The sequence below is a fragment of the Erithacus rubecula genome (genome assembly GCF_903797595.1).
Source record: "Erithacus rubecula genome assembly, chromosome: 9".
Taxonomy (NCBI): domain Eukaryota; kingdom Metazoa; phylum Chordata; class Aves; order Passeriformes; family Muscicapidae; genus Erithacus; species Erithacus rubecula.
The window spans coordinates 28,191,027-28,212,372 of NC_136660.1; the positions used below are offsets into that span (position 1 = coordinate 28,191,027).

The 21,346-nt window shown below is 36.0% G+C and overlaps 1 protein-coding gene across 2 annotated transcripts in view; it reads left to right on the forward strand.

The window, feature by feature from the left end:
• The window catches only part of ATRNL1 (attractin like 1), a 431,800-nt gene extending 411,253 nt beyond the window's left edge, over positions 1–20,547 (forward strand). For both annotated transcript variants that reach the window (XM_079312937.1, XM_079312936.1), the window contains one exon: positions 17,170–20,547. In XM_079312937.1, coding sequence (XP_079169063.1) covers positions 17,170–17,294 — 125 coding nt within the window. In that variant the 3' untranslated portion in view covers positions 17,295–20,547. The remainder of the gene's footprint in view (positions 1–17,169) is intronic.
• The last annotated feature ends 799 nt before the right edge of the window (positions 20,548–21,346 follow it).

A 21,346-nucleotide genomic window follows, 5' to 3' on the forward strand; every position in this document is an offset into this window, starting at 1 on the left:
GTCTTTCCAGATTGTCTGCTTGATTCTTTATTTTCACAGAGTTTAAGATGTGAATTGCTAATTTACCTACCCTGATGATTTTTCACAGCTCCTTTAAGCTCCCATCCTTTAGGTTTTCTGAGTTCAGGCTTTGGATGTGTGTGTTAAGCCCGTGCTTAACTTGCTGAAAGGGTGAAAGAACCTTTTTAGCACATGATTTTCCCTTTCTCAGAACTTTTAAAATGTAATCAAATGCTTTCCTCTTCCCTGAGTATAGAGAGCCTTTCTGAAGCTATTGCTTTGATTTTGGCATATCCCACCTTGTTGTCCCAGACATCTGACTTCATATTTTGTTCCATGGCAAAGCAACTGGTAAAAAAATGAAAATTTAAGATTTTTTTTTCCTATGGGTGCCATCCTCACCACTGCTGACTGTTCTGTTGTGCCTGCCCCCATCACTGCCACATTCTCCCATAAATGGCAATATTTTAAAATATGGGACCTATGTAAAACTAATACCAATTCCTGTGACAGCTGTTTATGTTTATTTTCTCCTTCTTTAATCTCTTTTATAGTAGGCCCATCAAATCCAAACATTTCATGTAATCTGTGCTTATTGTTTTAAATGTGTTGCTGATGTGATCAGCTCCTATCCTTTCCTAACACTTCTGTCAAAGGGCAGTTGAGCCACTTGGAGCCTTGATTCCTCTTTGGACAGACCTCTCTGCTGACTTCTCAGATTTTGACAGGAACCTTTCCAGATTTGGATGTCTCAGCTAAGTGCCTAAAGTCAGGTGGGATCAATTTGAGATCTTCATCCCCATGACAAAAACCCAATCTACCTTGATCTGATGGATTTCTCTAATTTAAGCAATCTGTTCCCACAATGTAATGTACTCCTCTCCATCTTCACATCTTAATGTTCTCTCCCTACCTTCCCCACTTCCATCTCTGCAATTTATCTCATCTCACACTATTCCCCTGTTGCCCCTTGCACAGCTGAGCTCCACCACTGCCCCTTTCTTCCCTTCATCTATCCCTGCTGTGTCCATTCCATCTCTTGTTCCCTTGGATATTTTGTTGTTCCATTGGGATAAAGCATATTCTCATGTTTTTAGAATCCTATAAAATTGATATATCTGTATATATTTTTTTCTTAATTATCACATTGCAGTTTCAATAATATGTCTAATTCAACTGTGTGTTGTTCAGTTGATTTCTATTTAAGTAGTGCTGTAGAGCAGTGTGTTGGGCAGAAAGCTCTGTATTATAATTGGGTAACAAATTATTATTTTCTTCTTGTGTTCAGTGAACTGGTTTTGCAGATCTTTCAGCTCAATTCATTATGATCAAATGGAGAAGCATTTGTTTCAATAAGATTTTAATCTCTAGGACTCTTTTGCATCAGTGACTTTTCATTGTTAATTGCTTTCTTGTCCCCCATTAAGGTGTTCTTGCAACTGCTTCATCCAAACTAGGCTCCCTTTCCCCACACACACAATTTGAAAATACCCTTTTCAACTTTTTAGGTGAAATAACTATTGCTGCTTTCTTAATCCATCACTATGGCTTTTGTGTATTATCCTCTCTTGATAATGACAAAAAAACTGTACAAAATCACCTCTGCAAGGAATTTTAGAAATGTCCTGAATTTCTCCCCACATACATCAAAATGTAAGAAATCATTTTATTAATTCATAGCACCAATTAAGATCACCAGGGCACCTAGTATGTGCTGGATGTTTGTGAATGAATTATCATTAATATTAATGATTTGAGAGGATATGTACTGACTGGAGTACACCCCTGATGTCTCAGAATCATTGTACTGAGAAGGTTTTTTTTATTACAAGTTCTCTGAACCTGTTGCTGCCTTAAACCCCATAAAGGGCATAGAAAAGAAAGACTTCAAACTACAATTTTAAATATGCAAAGAAAAAATTTACATGCTGAAATAACAAAATCAGGAGATGAGTTCAAGTAGTTCTCTCCCTTTTCAAAAATCAATTGCTTGTGAATTTATTATTTTAACACAGCTGACAGAACTTACAGAAGGAATTCAGTAATGAAAAGCATTTGGGGGTTTGACAGGTCTTGGCTGAAATGAAGTCCTTTGAGACCAGCACTTGGAGGCAGAGGTGAAAGTAAAAATTGGTTTACCTGAAGATCTCTGTATATGGAATCTAAATTTTCAAGGGAGACTGCCTGCCAGCATCAGGGCTTATCTTTTGACACATCCAACCTGAAATCTATCAAAATCTGGAAACTTCTTGACTTTTCATTGTAACGTCTGTACATGTCATTTTCTACACAAAACTTTGCACATGTGCTAAAAGTTCCCTGGAAATTTTGTGCTAATTCAAGTAATTGAATTTTGCATCTTACTCATGTAGCAGTCTCCAAAATAATTTAGCCCGGTTCTCTCTGTCAAAAAACCCCCAAACAATCCAAACCAGTTGATTAATGCAGTCTTATTGCTCTATAGATCTATGAAGTGTTTATATTGACAATTTTCAACATCAAGCAGTATCTTTTTTACTTGTGTTAGAGCTGCAAGGCCAATGTACATAGGAGTAACATACCTGGTGTTCTTTCTTGCACACCTTTAATGCAACCATTCAACAAAGGGCTGCTTGGTGATAGCTGTGGAACAGGGTGTCAGAAATATCCCCTGAAGCCTCTGAACTACACAGTGTAACTGAGAGCTGGTAGTGATGTGCAGAACTTTGATTGCTTAGCCCATTATTGCATAAAAGTCCAGCTAAATTTGCATTTTCAGCCTGAATTTAAAATTCTGTGGGTTAAGGAGGGCTGAGAGTATGTTTCTATTCTATTTAGGTGCAGTGCAAAGGTGTTTGTGTTGCAAGCTCACAATTACACACAGGGCAGTGCAGCTCTGTCCCTGATGGAGGTTACAGGGAGGGGGCTGAGCAACAGGAACAGCAATTACACCCAAAAAGAAAATGGAAACTGTCATGCTCTTCTGAAGAGACATTCTATCCATGCGTGCTGTAATATCTAACAGACACAGAGCACATTTCTCTGCAATTTTAAATATTATTCTGAAGTGCATCTAACCTAGCAATTGAAATCTGTGCAGGAAAATGGGAAAATTGGCTGTGCTCTAGGAACTTTTGCCCAGCACTCAGAGCATGCATAGAATTATGCCATTTAAAAGTAATCCTTTCTTGGAGTGATGCTCATATATATCTTTGGAGACCAGATTAGTGTGTATATATATATAAATGTACACATACATTATTTATTTATTTATTTACCTGTTCAGTATTTATCATCCAAAAAATTCAGCCCTGTGTTCTCAGGGCACTGAAGGCAGAGCCAAGCCCTGAAGCTCTCAGAGCTGAGTTACTTTAGATGGCAGACTGATGCACCATATTCATCCTGAACTGTGCAAACCAGGAGATATTGCTTGCATTTGAAAATATTGGCAACAAAGTGTGTTAACTCTCATGTGCTCAATGGAATGCTCTGTGCTAGCCTTTAAAAATGTAAAATGTAAGAAAAATATGGTAATATGAAAAAATCCATAACCTCCTGTCAGACATTGCAATTGCTTGAGTGTTCAGCAGGAGTTAAAGATGGATAAAAAGTGCAAGGTATAAACCACAGCAATGAGTAGCAGATGAGCTGCATTCAAGACTAATAGATTCTTCATGAAAATGCTGTGACATTTATTTTCTATATTAAAAATTCAAATGCAAGTGTTTAGTATGTCTCATACATATCATCTCTTTCTGTAATTCTGGGACTGGCACAGTTTTGCCTTTAGTCATTTGTGTATTGCTTTTCCATCCTCTTTGATCACATTGTGCTTCTGGAATATTCCCCCCAGTTATCCTGAGAACTGTGATGACTGAATCTTGTTTCATCTGTCCCAGAAACTAAAATATCATTAAGGAGAGTCTCAAATAAAACTGTAGAGGAGAAAACCACCTTCCCACCCACCCCACTTTTAATATAAATACTTGTATTAATGAGAATCTAACCAACCTTCTCAAAAATTATGGCATAAATATATGTATAATAAACATGCAGTGTCTTTTCTTTCCTACACAAAGGAAAGCATTTGTCATTCTGCTAACACAGGAGACAGAAAACAATGCCAATTCACAAACAAAACCTTCCATGATTTAATATTGTCATTTTGTCCCCTTAGATCCTAGAATGATAAATATTGTTCCTCCTTTTGTCAGCATCAGAAGCACTTCTTTATGTGGAATAAAGGCTCATTCATTATAATCATACTGGTTTTTTTCCAGGTTGCTTTTTCCAATCTGTTTCAGAATGCATCATGCCAGTGATGCTGTGCCAGCTTTCTTGTGGTTATTCCAAAGCTCCACGGGTACCTGTGATGCCACCAGTTTGATTCCTATTTATGGCTGGGGTTTTTTATCATTTCTATTCTCAAGGCTTCAGAGTCCTCACTGTGTCTGGGACTTCATTACACTGAGAGGTGTAGAAACATGTACCTAATCTAGCCTGGACGTGCAAGTCAAGAGTTTATGGAGTGTGACCCTGGGAAGCCACAGGCAAAGCCTGTTTGACCTCTTGTGGTTTTCCTCAAAGAAGGAGGGAGCCTGGGCACAGCCCTGTGCAGGGGATGGCCTTTCCCTCTAATGCTTTCAAGTATTTTCTGTGCTGTTTGCTCTTGAGAAGGAGCTGTGAGGGGTCATTGCCTGGGAGGTTTGTGCAGAACAGAGGGATCATTCCGGGTGAAATGTCTGTAGCTCCATCCTCATCCCAGCCAGCCAACAACTCATTCTGGTTGTGTCTAGTATTGCAGTATTTAAATAACTCAAAACATACATTCGATTTCAAAACAGGTTTTTGCAGATTGTGTCAGTACTCTAAATAGACTTGCATTATTTTCAGACAGATATACACAAAGGTTAAGCACATTTTGTTTTGTGGAGAGCTGTTGGCTGTGATGTGATGCCACCCCATCTCTCATTCAGTGGTGGCTTTAGGAAACAGTCATTGCAAACTAGGCAAACTACCTAATTACTATATTAGCATGTATTAGTTAATTGTGTATAGCACTGTGGAGATAACAAGCTCAATATTTTAGTACAGTTTCTCTTCCCTGGACACATGTCTTGTCTTCATTTTTAAGCCACTATGAAAAGGTCACTAAACATTGATTTTGTAAATGAAAGCTCTAAAATAGGACTTGAAAGAGCTAATGTTTAGGGGGAGGAAAAAAAAAGTGTGAAAATTCAACTTGTTTAAGTCAGACCATGAATTTTGGGGCTCAGATTTCTCCTACCAAGCTTTAGATCTCTTACCAGTCCCAGAAATGAAATACCTCACTCTGGAGACTGTTCTTGCAAGAGACTCCAGGCCCTTCTTCCCTCCCCTTGAAACCCATCCCAGTGGATCTGGAGAGGATTTAACCCCACTGCCTCAGCCTCTGTGGATATTTAGCAGCTCCATGCACAGCTTACATTGGCACAAAGGACAGCTGTATCCTTGAGGCACCCCAGTGAGGAAAACACATTATTGTCCCTTTTGCAGTGTGAGTAGAGAAAACACTGTTTAACACATCAAAGATGAAAAGTTGCATGAGAAATGTGCACTGGTTAGCACAGTTTTTAAAATCTTGAATGTAAATGTTCTTAAAACACAAGTGGGACTCAAATAAGGAAATAAGGCTGGCTGCATTTAGATTGTTCTCAATCTACTTCACTGCTCTTAAAGAAATAATTAAGTCATAATTCAAATGTGAACATCTATTTCCATCTCTCTTTGCAAGTAAAGGGTGTGTGTGTCTTTCTTAGAAAAGAATTGCCCACTAAAAGTTGAGAAGTCACGAGAAGGACAAATAATGTCAATGATCCTTAGGATGTTTGCAGCTTTTCAAACTACCATACCACCTTCTTACACTAGTGCAAGGCAAAGAGTTGAAAGAAAGTAGAAAGGAATTAGAGCAGTCTTAGTAGCTAACATCAGAGTCACAAAGAAAATCCCTGATTATTCTAAGTCTATATACTATATACTTTGTAAAGGCAGTTAAATGGTGTGGTGACTGAAGCTCAACAGAAAAAAAGTAGCAAAAATAAGAATGGAAAGCGAAGGGCTATTTGGAAGGAAGGCATTGGAAGTAATGTAGAAAAAAGCCAGAAATCCTATATATTCCTCTTGTTGTATTGTCCAGACCAGACAGGAAAAAGGAAAATCAACTCACAGGGTCACACATCTGGACACAAACCTTACAGAAGTTTATAAATGAGGCTTTACCCCTTTGGGGGGATAATATCTTATAATTCTGAACTTCACACATTGTCAAATGCTGTTCCCACCACAGCTTTTGTTTTCCCCTCACCTTTTAAGATAGATGTCATAAAATGTGGTGCCCCACCCTTTACAAAATAGGTGGCTTGCCACTGATTACTTCTATTTTCATTCTTTGCACCCAAAATTTCAGCAAGCCTTTTAATGAACTAATCCTAAGCATGAGCCACAATTTCCAGTGTTACCTTTTTTCTTCTATTCTTTCTGAAAATCAATGTTTTCTTATGGCTTCTTCAGAGCCTCGAGTGTATGCTGTCTAATGGTATTGCTTTTTAGCTTTATATTGCATCTTTATAACTTAGGATAATTATTTATAGTTGCAAATCCTACTGCAGCAGACTGTAGGAAACAGAATGGTGTATTGCACAGCAAAGGGAGAGCAGACTCATGGTTTATTATATCATTATGTTATAGAAGGCACTTCAGGGGCTACAGAAGAAAGTTTCTCAAATTGTGGTACTTCTCAGAAGCTGGGAAGTACAAAACAGTTTTCATTCAAAATACTCTTGGATCAGTATCACTGTATATATGGCCATTAAAGTCTAATTGAAATATAGAAAATCAGGATATAAGAGAACCAAAGCTAAGTTTTTTCACATGTGATCAAATAGCATATAGGAAAAGATAGAGGGGGAAAAGGTCAGCAGTTAAATAGCAAATAGAAGCCTTGATGCAATTCTGCTTTTAAAAACAGATGGGAGATTTAGCACAATTGCTAAAGTGAAGGAGTTCCAATGTCCTGCTGAAGGTTTGTTTCTCCTTCATCACATAGTAAAAGCTTTTCTGAAAATGCTTAAATGAAAACTAGCTCCTAATCACATCCTAGAAACACAAAGACAGTGTGATGCTTAATACAGCACAGCCATTTTTGATGAAAATATTGGGAACAATGCACAGAATTGCTGTGAATTTTGCTTGTTGTCTAAAAGAATCATCCTGACACTGGAAAACTCCAAGCTCCATTTATCTCTTCCCACTTCTTGTCCATGGTTTCATTTCACCATTTCATACTCACATGAATATTGATGAAAGTGGGCTGCTGCAGTAACTCTTGAGTGTCAGAAAGTGTATTTTCATTGAGTGCATCTTCAGGGAGCTGAATTGTTGGGAAATGGACATTGTGAGATTATCTTTACTATCTTTCACTTGTTTTGTGCCTTTTTTTTTCCACATCCATTTAGTAAAATGAATCCTGTTCAACAGGCCATGAGTTAAAGACATTATTTTGTTGTATTAAAAGGAGGTGTGCAAATCAGGCTGAGATTAATGCCAAATCAGATCCAGAGAGGAATATTTCATAGCTCCAGTATCTCTGAAGGATGTTGATCCTAATAGGAGAAATGTGGAATCTGAATGTGATGTGCCAGGAGAATCTTTCTCGTTTTTTTTCCCCACAGGCATTTAGAGAAATATTTTAAATGGCAGAAGTTAGTTATAGTTTAGTAATCTTCTTTTACAAGAATTATTGGGGTTTTGGTGAATGTGGGTTCATTTTTTTCAAAAATTGTATTAATTTAATGAGTGAATGGGACAATGAATGCTATTTGTTGGATTGGGAGTACATTTAGAAGTAGGTGCCAGGCTGACTCTGGACTATCAGCTTTCCAGTTCTTCCTCTCCAAACTAGGACACGTGCCTAGAACATACAATATAATATATTTACTGTGATATCCAGCCATTGTACTGCTATCTCTCAGTTTCAGGCATTTGCTGTATCTGAATGTGTCACACAAGCAGAAGCAGTGCTCTTCTGCTATCATTTTACTGATATTTATCTATACTGACTGCTCAGGACCAAGTCAGTGTATGTAATGAAATGTTAAAAATGGAAACCTGTTTCCATACAATTTGAAAGGTCTAGGTGTGTAATTTTGCCTGCTACAGTCAGAACATGGTGTTTTCAATGTAAAATAGAAAACTCAGTAAAGAATTAATGAGTAGCTGTGTAGCTTGCTTGTCTATACTGGAGTCCCATACAGAATTACTCTCTTTCACTACAGACCACAATTGTGGTACAGCTATTTGAATCTTTTGGGGGGTTAAATTTTTTTTTTATGGTGTGAGCTTTTCAGCCTTTTACCAAGCTTTTCAACTGAAATTATTAAAAATCAATTTTCTGTAAGCTGATGCTAGATTTGCTGATGGAGCCACCCTAATACTGACAGCAGGGCATTTGTGACTTTAGCTTTCTTTTTTCTTTTTATTTTCTTTTTCATTGTTCTCAAGCATTAATATTACTGAAACTACAAAAACCTTTGTTAGAGATCTTGAGGACCCTGAAGTTGTCACTTTAGTGATATTCAAAATATATTTCAAAATTCTCATCACAGTTTCTGTCCCATTGACTTAATTCTGTGTTACCCTCCCAAGACCATTTGTTTTGTCAGAGTGACTCCTGGCTATGTAGCTGGGGATGTTCTAAATGTTTAATTGGACATCAGCAGAATACTGATAAACTGGCACTGCTATTTGGCCAAAACCAAATTAGTATCAAAACAGTGATTAGAGTGATGATATATTGCACCAGTGTGTTGGAAATGGTAAACAAGTCCAGTAGTTTGCAAACCTTGGAAAGCAAAACTCTAAAAAGAGAATTCCATATGGAAAAGCACTTCAGATATCATGCCTACTGCTGATTAAGCTGTAATCCTGTTGAATTTCTGGTGAGCTACAATAATTTCTTTTCATGAAGCAATTCAATACTTTCTGGTTTAAGTAAAATTTTTGACAAGGGAAAAAAAAAACCTGGCACCTGCAACATAAAGGGTGCAAGAGAGAGAAAAAGTATCTTAGAGGATTATTGTTCTAATTTTCTTCCTTAAAAGTAAATGGTAATGTAAGTAGTATTGTTTTATCTCCAGCATGGGCAGAATTGGCCCCTTTTGGGCCCTAAAACCCATTGTCTTTAAGGTGGTGTGTTTTGTCTTGAGGAGGAGAGTAGTAAAGCTGCAAATCTGACAGTATATGCACTCACCCAGATGGAACATTAGGGAGGCATTCATAAAAACTGAATTTCACCTGGCGAGGTTTATCACCCCAGATTTCCTCTACAGACAGAAAGAGATCTGCTTTAAATCACCCCCTGCCAGAAAGGCCCCTTGGAGGGAAGCAAACCCCAGTGACTCCTGCTGCCCTTTCTCCTTCTGAGCCTTCTCCTGATTGCTCAGTTGTGTTCCAGCCTGCTCTGTTTCCCAGATACTCACACATGGATATTCACACTCACACAGATATTCTGATTACTGAATTGCATGAAATAGAATTCAGCCCTGTAATAATGGCCAATCACACTCTGTTTATATGGATGATAAATCTCTGTCCCACAGGTGTTCATCTCTCTCATGATGTATAGTGAGGCTTTAACTTTCATCACAGTGGTTAAAGCATCCAATTGTATGAATAGATTTGGGTAAAAAGCTTTTAAAATATTGTAACTCAAGCTCACAGGTTTGTTTTTTTTTACAACTTTCATATCTTCATTGTTCTCTGATTTGCATCCATGGTCCAAGTAAAAATAGTTTGCTGAAGATAGAGACAAAGAGTAAAATAATGCTGTACAGGCAACCTCGAGTGTGTCAGGCTGGAGGAGACTTCTGCAATCCAGATGTGTCTAATTACTGTAGAGGGGTTCATGAACTAACCCCACCTGGGCCATAACTGTGATACTCACTTCTAAAAAACAATTATGATTTTGTTTGTATTAAACCAGGTATTGCTAAAAGTAAAAATAGAGCTTCTTCAGTACTCTGACTAGACTTTTTTCTCTTCTGTAGAAATAGGTTTACAAGACCAAATTAGATTCTGGCATGATTAATGCATCTCACCAAATTCTTGCAGAGTAGAAAATTAGTTTATAGTGATTTTCTTGAAAACAAATTAAACGGCTGCACAACATCACAAGAATAGAGATGTTTTTCATAACATATGGATAAATGATTCAATGGAAGTGAGATGTAATCAAACTGAAAATGTAATCCAAATGTTTCAAATATGACTGTCCATTGTAGAAAAATGTATAATTACTTGCATTTTAATCCATGATGTGTAATATACAGTGGCAGAGCAGCAAGGAATTAATCTGCATAAGATGTGCACATATTCTAAGTAGATCATTCCTTTTTAGGTATTTTTATTTTCATTTTGTTTAATATGACAAGAAGATTTGGCCTCAGGTTGCACCAGGAGAGGTTTAGATTGGCTATTAGGCAAAACTTCTTCACCAAAATGTTTGTGAGGCCCTGGGACAGGCTGCCCAGGGAAGTGGTGAAATCACCATTGCTGGAGGTGTTTAGAAAATGTGTGTGTGGCACTCAGGGACAGGCTTTACTGGTGGGCTTTGCAGTGTTACCTTCATGGTTGGAACTTAGGGGGTCTTTTCCAACCTAAACAATTTAATGGTTCTATGGTTCTTGTGTTCCAGGAGGGCTTGAGCTGAGAAAAGAGGGTGGGAGAAAAAAGCTTCAGTTAATCAATGTTAGATTACCCCATTCCATTGCTGCAGAGTCTCCAGCTCCCCACTGGGTCCCTTCACCAGGACAATGTTTGAAGCATCCCAGAATACATGGTGAACTTTCCCTTCTCCATATCCAGAGAGGCCAAAAAACCTGTGCTGTCTTAGTCACTACAGACTGGATATTTGAAAGGCACCAGATGTTGTACAGATCTGGATTTCAGACCAAACTGCAGATATCACACTCTGAAAGGGAAGGAGAGCTGTATGACTGCATTGGAAAAAAAAAATAAAAAGAAAAAAAAAATCACTACTGGTCCTGTGGAATACAAATATTTCACACAAATATGTAGGGTCATTTCCTTTTCACAATGAGAAAATTTGGGAAAGGCTGAACATTTCTTCAAAGAGCCTGTATTGTATAGTCTGCATTTCCCACAAACTGACAGCAGGTAATTTATAAGTCTATTCTGGGAATAGGAATTTCTTAGTCATTTATAGATAGCCTTTATTACTAAATAGCAAAGGTGTAATAAAAAGGAGCATGACATCTTCTCTCTACTAGTGTGTGGCTATTTAATTCCACACTATCATTATTTAGTTTATTATTGTTATGGTTTAAGCTCTGCCTCGTATTTTACTTATTTAATTAAGTTATATGCAAAAGAAAAGGAAAACATACCTCCTGACCTCTTGGCTGTCTTCCCATCCTGCAAAAAATATCACTGAAAAAAAAAATGATGGGGTTACTTGCCCAAAGTAATTTCCTAGTTAGTTGAGTTTGTTTAATATATCTTTCCAAAAGTAAGAGCAGTGTCAACTTAAAATACACATTCATGCACCAAACAGGAAGAGAAGCCTGTAAAAAGACTGTGAATTTGAGGTGCTGTCTGCTTGTCCTTTTTAAAATAATCTAATTCAAATAAAAAACATTCAATATGACAGGCTATGAAGACACTTACTGTTCTTGGCAGATGCTTATGATTATTTTTCTCTGTGACTAAGTCTGCGATCTCTGGATACTGTCTAGGCACACCTGCCAGATCAGGAAATTTGGATACACATGAAGGATTTGACTGTTTTCTGACTTTGAAATGAACTTAGTTCTGTTGTGTTCTTCTAGCCATATACAGCCTTGAACTTCAGATGACTCTTAATTTTTCTCCTGGAAAGTACTTGAGTATCAGGTTTGCACTTGCTTAGGAGGATCACATTTTTAAATACCAAATTTTGTTCTGGTTCTGTTTTATGTGCCTTTTGGATATCTCCCAGCATGACTTGATCCATAGCAGAGGAGTATGCAGCACAAAGAACAGACTTGCCTTTTCAGCCATGAAAATTAAGCCTGAGTTGGTCTGCTTGGAGATAGTTTGGTTGAGAATACAGAAAATCTTGAATCTATTGCTAAACATCTCATTTCAATATGACTATTTCTAGCATGGTATCTCATAGAAAGTGAGAGAATTTTTTCCAGTACTCAGAAACACTGCCTAGTAACAATCTTCTAGACTGTTATTTTCCTTCTAGGATGCTGTGTTTCCCCACTATTACAGACATCATAATGAACTTATTTTTTTCTATGGAGAATAAACCTGTACATTCCATAAACATTATGGTGAATGTAATCTGTTTCTTCAAATTAAGAAGTAGGTAATACAAAACTTTGTTATTAACTGGGGGGCTTGTGTATAATTCATGTATGTGTATATATATATATATATATATATATATATATATATATATATATATATATATATATATATAATTGTTACATAATGGCATATTTAAGTGACATTATTACATAATTTTGTGTATATATGCATATACCATTAATTCACACTATATACATTGTGTACTTATCATTGTTTCTATAGACTTGAAATACTGATAAATTGTGGAATTCATTAAAATTCCCTACATTGTAACTGGTAGTTTTCTTGATGAACATGAAATTGCCTTCATTGGCTTCACTGTGTTCTATTGTGACTTTCATGAGTCACTACAGTCTGTGATTCTCATCACTTAGTGATCTTCAAACAGCTCAGATCCATTCCTACAGATTTCCATGGGCAGTAAGTCTTCCACAATGGCAATATTTTGAGCAAGAGATCGTTTATGATAAAAGGTGTTTGTCCACTATGGGGTGAATGTGCACAGTAATGCCAGTCTTGAAAAGAACTGACAGATGGAAGGAACACAAAGACTTGTGGGCACTGAAGGGTGAAGCTGTGACTTTAATAATATAGTGTTTACCCAGTCTTTTCTGTTTAAGTCTCTCTGTATGGCAGCTGGCATTTTATTTTCGTTGCTTAAAGTCACCTTAAACAATGACTATAATTCTGGTTAAAATGTCAAACAAATCTAATTGATCTACCTGACTCGTAGTTATTTTATTGTCTTCAAGTTTCTGAATGTTCTGATTCTGCATAACAATGATGTGTAGAAATTTAATCAAATGAAGACATCTATCCAAATGTTATGTCTGAATAATGCATATTCAAATTGAAAGGAAACATTTCCAGTTACCCACCTAACCACGAATCTGAGGTCATTTTTTGTTCTCTTACTTTTAACAAAAGAGATAGTAACAATTCCATGCATTTCTCATTAAATTGAACAATAGAGGAGGAAAACGAGGTTTTAAATATGCACACCATTATGTAAGACTAATTTTTTCAATGTAGGGGGTTTTTTTTATACTTTTAGAGATAGTGTAGCCTTACATCAGTTCAAATGTAGTTGTATACAATCAGAGGAAAAATGTTTAAACATCCCAGCATGGGTATTTCCATTTAAATCTGATTACAGTGAAATAAAACTGTAGCTATTAAAGGTTTAGAAGAACTACAAATACAAGCAGTAAAAGAAGACAGTTAGTAAATGAGGTAGTAAAACATTTCAGCAGGGCAAACAGTTTATAGCACTCAGCCTTCCTGTGCTGTTCACCACAGACCCGCGCACTGCTCCCCCAAATGCACTTAAACCTGCAATTAACCTTTCACGCCTAATGAAGCTGTTTTGCTGCAAAATTAAAATATATAGTACTGCCTGTTTTTACAGAGACTGGGAGGAGAGCATCTCAGAATGAATGGCTTTTTCAGATGCTCTTGTTTGAAGGCAGGATTAAAGGGCTATTTGTACATAAGCCGTGAATGCGTTTTTCAAGGTAATCTCGTTTGATTTGCTGTGTTTTATCCCTTTAATTATTAATGGTTTTTCACTCTTGTGAAAAAAATAAAATAAAAAGGAAAAAATTCACACCCCAGTAATTTTATGATTAGAGACTTCCTGAAAATAGACTGTTACCATTTAACTTCCATTAGGAAAGACAATAGTTCTGCTAAAGATAACCCAGTTCATATTGCTTCCTCTGGTGTTGTCCTCATTGTGGATATAATTATCTCTTATAAAAATTTACTTTCCGCTTATGATTTGACTGGGCTCACTTCTTAATGACTTATGCATACATATGCTTAAAACGAGCTAGAGGTTGTTTCAACTGCATAGAACTAGGTGAGGTTATTTCTATAACCTTTAGTAGAAAAAACAAACTAAATTTAAAAATAGTGCTGGTTCTGCAAGTAAGATTGAATTTCCAGAAATTAGAGGTGACCTGTTGAGTCTCCATTTGGGATTCTTACTGATTCCACTGTTCCTTTCTGCCATGCTGCTCAAGAGTCAGAAGCAAACAGAGACCATGTGCTGCTTTGGAAAATACCAGTTTGGATGTTAGGTGGGATATTTAAACAGCAGCATTCAGAGAAGGTGGGGTAAATGTAATAACTTAGGAGTTGAGGTAATGCATCTAGAGCACTGTACAATTTACAGTTCCAACTTCAATGACTGTAAATGTATTCACATTTGTTATTTAGATTAAAAAATCTGTAACATCAAGGGAATGTTTTGGATTTTTTGTTGTTGTTGTTGTTGTTGTTTAATGAATATTTAGGCCACAGCATTTTCTTCTGTTTTATTTTGATGTAAATTCTCCTTGCTCAAAGTGTCTGTGCACAAGCTTGACTTGGTAAATGAAATTCCTTTAGACTGCCAGTCTGAAATAATGAATTGTTCCCCAAGTTAATTGTATTGCTTTGATAACAAGGAACTATGCTGGGCGTAGAGAACATAATAAATGAATTTCATCAGATGATTTGTGTGATGTTTTGAAAAATGGTCTTCTGTAGTGACCTGATTTTAATGGAATTCTATCAACATGCCAGTACATCCCAGTATGCAGTGTTAGAACTAAGGATTTTTTTTTGTTAGTTGTTATATTAAGTGAAGTTAGCTGAATATATGCAAATATATTTTTAAATAGCCTATTAAATTAAAAAATTACTAATAATACTCCCTCTGTTTAGCATTGTCCCTAAGCCTAGCTGTTGAAGATGAGCTGACATGTAAGCAATTATCAAAATGTTCTTTAAGTTTTATCCCTGAATTTGCTAATACCAGATACTGCTTCAACTTTAAAGGTACCTCAAAGATTTCATCAATTTGATTTGTCAAAGTCCAATTTTAAGCATCACTGGCTCATGCCAGGAAATATTTGTGTAGGTGAGAAAAAAACCAACTTGATTAATCTTGGTTCTTACATATCCTGAAATGTATCAATGATAACTGTACTTAGTGTTTTACAGTATCATGCATTTTTTAAAAGCTGGATGCACATTAATCAATTCTTGCAACTTCTTTGTGACTTAAGAAAGGTTATTTTGCCAGTGTGTAATAGCATAGGTTTTTTCAGGGTACTGGAAACCTGAACTGAATCTGACCATATATTTTATATTATAAAGGAAGACTGTAGCAACACTTGTTAGTAAAAAAAAAAAAATTTGCACAGCTTCCTATTAGATAAGTAGAGAAGTAATGAGGGATTGGATGAAAAGTATTGCAAAATTGGATTCTGTGTAATAGATGAATTGAGTTTGATATTGGCTTGAGACAAGAAATAAAGACTGCCTGTTGAAGATGGTGAAAAGTATTTTCTAAGGTTTCCTTGGAGAGTAGTGATGTTTTTGGTTGAATAATGAAATGTTTTGGGCAGTGTGGAGAACCAGCAGCATCCTTACCTAATTTTTGGGTCTATTTAGATTTTTTTTTTGTGGTTTGTTTGTAGTAGAACATATAAATGATGTGAATACCCCTAATCCATTTGATTGCAGGATCACCTGTGTGAATTTAAAAGCCCAGAACTACCATGAATTAAGTGTATTATTAATGACAGCATTTTAGAAGTCACTGATTTCTACCAAGGATGCTGTAACAAGCAAATGGAAGAGTAAATTCTTAAGATACTAGCTTCTTAGGTTTAGAAGGAGAGCAGAATGAGGAGTGGCACTAGGTCTGTTCTCTGGAGGAGGCTGAGGAGGGATCTCACTGTAGTTACAGCTTCCTCTGGAGAGGAAGAGCAGGGTCAGGCACTGATCTCTGCTCTGGGGGGATCAGTGCCAGGACCCAAGGAAACAGCCTGAGCTGCTGTCAGAGAGGTTCAGGTTGGTATTAGAAAAAAATTCTCATCTGGAGGGTGGTTGGCACTGGAACAGGCTCCCAGGGTCACAGCACTGGCAGAGTTAAGGATGTGGACAGTGCACATGGTGGGATTCTTGGTATTGTCCTTGGTATTGTTCAAGGCCAGAAATGGGAGGTGATGATCCTTGCAGGTCCTTTCCAGCTCAGAATATTCTGTATTTCTGTCATTCCTAAACATGCCAGTCTGTACCCTTAGCAATACCCTGTTAAGGTTACAACAGGTCATGAAATATCAACAAATTAACCAGAATCCAAGAGTTTTGGTGAATTGAAAATATTTAAAATTTACCCAGGCCATCATTGTTCACTATTTGTTTACAGATCTGTGCTTTCTAGAAAGATATTGTCATATCTTTTTGTGGTAAATATTAACCTGTGGATATTCCCTAATTAAATATATATACATACATACATATATATATATATATATATATATATATATATATATATATAAATCAAAGGTAAAATATTCAGGGGTACAATGTTCTCCTAACTGCAGTTTCTGTTTCTCTCTTACTTTCTGATTTGATGGTTTTACCAATTTCTAAATGCAATGCACATATATTTCCTATGAGAAAATTAGTGTCAGAAAGTTTCTGGTCCACATAACCAGGAGAAGGGTCATGCTAAGATCACACAGCAAATCAATGTGAGACACAAATGGAAATCAGTTCTCCTTATTTCCAGTCTGGTGTCAACTGTATTTTTTTTCCTTCTGCTGTTTCTTCACTGTTACCAAATAGCATTTAAGAAAGTGATAACTTGCTATCTGACTTTGAAATAAAACTGATCACTTCTGGGAAGGCACATAAACTTGGCTTGAAAGAAACCATCACTCTGATCTGGAATTCTTCTCAGGAAAGCTGAGCATTAAATTTTGTTTTTCCTTTATCTTACAGGTCTTGCAATTGCAAGTGCTCTGATAGACATTTCACAACAGAAGCCTGCAGACTGTAAAGATAAGAGTTCAGGAGTCAGAAATCGAAAACATCACCTTTCAACACGTCAAGGAACTTGTGTCTGAGAGTCAAAAACTGCAATTGTATATTCTGTAATGTTTTCTTTTTAAATGGCTTCCATTGAAAGCTATACTACAGCCTCAGTTTTTGTGGAGGCAACTCTATGAATGAACACATGAGGTACTGTGCTCTGTTTTAGTCTCACAGCCTGCTATCCCCCAAAGCAGAACAAACCTGTGGTAGGTATGAGTATGCTTGATGAGCTTTAATAAAAAGAGTGGATCCTGGTATCAACAAAATACAAAATAAAATACTGAGTATTCTTAATCCTGAACATATCAGAGCAGAGAAAATCCTTGGACAGAAATAGGAAAAACTTTACATTATTTTTTTGTGATGTAGAAGCAAATTGTATAATTGAAAACTGAGCAAATTCCAAGAAACTAAAAGAAATTTTTGTACAGTTTAATGTAACAATGGGAATTGTACAGTTCTTTCCTTGTAATTGGCATTCAGATTTCTTTCCAGCAAGTAGGAAATAAAGAGAATCATTAGGATTTAGGTGTTTTTTTATCATTGCCCAGAGGAGTTAGGCATCTTTTGAATTTAGCAAAGGTGTATCCCAAGAACACCACATGTAATATTTGAAAGATTATTCTATTAAATACTATAACTTGAGCATTTAATGATTATTTTTCTTTACATTGAAAAGAGCCTCATAAACATTTAAGCTGCGGAAGAGTGATGGGTGGGCTTTATTTTCTGTACCTCAGAGTTTGTCCTGAATTAGGGATATTTTACAAAGATTCCTCTGTGCCAGCTAAATGATCAGCAAAATTAATTGAGCATGGAAAAGCTGCTTTATGATATTTTTTCCTCCAAGAGAGTCTCCAAGACTGCAAATCTAAGGAGAGTTGAACATGCTGTTATTCAAACTGCTCCCATTTCAATATTGAAATTTGCTAGTATCTATATATTGTCCTGACCTGTAAGCAGAAGAAATTCATCCCAGTTGGCACTTTGGCTCTCATTTTTATAAGAAAGTGTGGATTTATTTTTTTCCCTCACAACTGCAGAATTTCATCTCATTGTCACTTTAGCACCTGTTGAGGAATGACCCTAAATACATAAATAAATAAATGTTTAAAAAATCCAACTTGCTTCCAACATTAGTTGTCAAATGAAATCCCACAACCAATGTGGAACCTCACACAATCAGTACTCAAGAACAAAAAGCAGATGAAAGAATTTCCTTTGTGCAGGATTTTAATCTTCTGGGGTAACCACAACAAATAGCCTGGCAAACAGCTTTAATGGCCCTTGGACTTTTTATTTCCTCAAAATTCATAGAAAAGAGTGAGAGAATGCTAAGGGGCAGGTAGCAGATGTGTCATATTCTCATTTATGCATTGCTCACTGACAGAGTGTAATATGAAACCAGTAGTTTTGTACAAGCTTGTTGAAAGTATAGTTTCTCAAGTCCAAATTTGCCACCATCCTAGTACAGGAGAGTGATACAGAGGTATAAATGTCTCATGTAATGATAGACTTTTGGTAAATATGAAAGATATAAAAAAAGATAATTGGTGTTTTACTACTATATCTGTATTTTTTATGTTCTTTTTATTTCAGAAAGATGATGACATTTTACTGTTTATAGTTGACTACATAGTTACTTGCATGCCATGGTGGTGCAGTAGCAGTAATAAAGCCCTGTTGTGAGTTGTGTTTATTTCCTAAAGCCATTCATACATAGAAGTACTCAGCTTAATTTGGATGAGGACTAAATGTAAAAGTAATTATTAAAAAGGAACAATTGTACAGTATGTAGTTATATCTTGTACAGGAGTATTAGGTTGCATCTAACCATGACTGCTGTATTGTTTTGATAAATTATGCACTTATGAATTATGGTATAATTATTTCTTATACTGGCATGATTGTTTTAGTATTTTCATATCTTAAAATGAGATTATTATCTTAAAATAATGCCATCACAATCTTGTGACTTTTATTGCCTATTCTGACCTCATGTAACCTAAAACTTTAAAAATTCATTTTTAAAGGTTCTGCTGGGAATTTTGAACCAGTGCTACTTAGCCTAGTGAAAAAATTGTCCTTTGAAAACAGCCCTTTCTGCCAGTTTTAAAGTTAGTCTGTTCAACTGAATATAAACTGATGGGAGTGGTTTACATGATTCACACACTTAGGAAAAAGAAAGAGCCACTTGTCTGGAATATATTCCAAACTCTGAATTATCCTCAACCTAAGCATTTCACATCAGAAATACACAGTGTGTGTTTTGTGAATGTTCTGGAATCCCCACCCACAGAAAGACCATCCAGTCCTGTAGGAGAGTTTTGACTGTGCACTCTCATACAGGATTGCATTCCTCTGAATCTCAACCAGAGTTTGAAAAATACTTGAAAATCAGGTGTGACTTTAAAAGGGATTAAGATGTTTTATTGTGACACTGAAGATAGGCAAATAGCCATCAGCCATTTTACTGTGTTTTCAGGTAAAAATGTTATTTTACTGTACAAGAAAAGCATGTTTGTCATGGGATCATTCAGCATTTCCCTTCACTCTGAGAAATTTTTTCTGAAGTATCTTTCTTCTCCCAGGATCCCTGATTGCATGCAAATTAGTAAATTCATATAATAATGAAGTAAATAAAAATACCTAAATAATGGCCACAGTTAAAAACAAGAAGTTTGAAAGTTTTACATCTTATACCAAAGCTTTCTTTTTGGAAGGTATAAATAGCATAAATGTCTGATAACTACATTTTGTTAGTTACTGACAAGTGCAAACTTTTTGGTAACCACCACTGCACATCAGATGAGATATTTTATGAACAGTCCCATTATGATTGTGTGAAGAAAAAGCCATTTTTTTTTAAACCCTGTTCTCCAATTTAATTTTGGAACCCTTTCTTAGAGTCAGAAAATGTTGAATGGCCTGTTTTACTCTTAATGTGATTTATATTGGATGAAAAATAAATGAGTAAGTGCTGTTCTGGTGAGTATGCCCCAGTGAAGTTCTGATTGTCAGGATTCAACCTCCCCCTCTTCAGTCCATGGATTCTGCTGAGGGAAATCCAGCAGCTACAAATTACTGTTCCAAATATGAGATAGCCTGTCCATGGTAACATGGGTTTAGTGCTTCGGTTCCTTTTTGTATTTCTATACTTATATAAAATCCTGAAACTACTTAAATCGAATTTGCACACTTCAGAATATTTGCTTCCATTCATTACATTCCTATGAAATGTAATGAAATGTTTGTTTACCTGTACAAAAAAAAAAAAAAATAAAATATTATCAGTATGTTGCCACTATTAAAATTACTTAATAAAAAAGGTCAAATTCTTGATATATTAAGGCATCCTTATACCATTAAGAAATATTTGAATTCATCTGATTTGAGAATTTTCATAGCTGACTGCTCTTTTTATACAGAGTTTTTTTTATGAGAGTTTCCTCTCCTCTTCCCAAATCAAAAACATTTTGACAATTTCCGATTGGAGCATGACATTTTTTATGTATAAAATCTGCAGCAATAATTATTTTCTGAATTATTTAATGTAGAGGCTGGAATCCTGATGGTAAGAATTTTAGTTTGGGATCACTTTAACAGATGTTCAATCTTCATGCATAATAACTTTCCTAATATTCATATAAATTATAAAATCATGATGTACCTAATTTCATTGCCAGTTTTTTAAAAAGCATCTGAAAGGTTTCTTGACAATAAAGAAAAAATTCTCTGTTAAAGGTAATTTACAATCCCTCTTTTTTATAAGCAAACTTGTCCTGTTCAGAATTTTTGACATTACTTGGGAAAATTAAGTGAATTAACTGTACTTCTCCCACTCTGTAAGGTGCAGCATTACCTGAAAAACTGAAGTTTGCTGGTACTTATTTCAGATCTAGAATAAAATATGGAATATCCAAGACTCTTTTAGAAGCTTATAACAAATAACAACAAGCCCAGTGATGTCTGCAGGTGGCCAGAACTTCCCATGCTGTCTTCAGTTGTACTTCCTCATTAAATACTAACAGCAAAGGACAAAGATGGGAAAAAAAGTCCTTGCAGCAACTGGGCTTGTGTAACT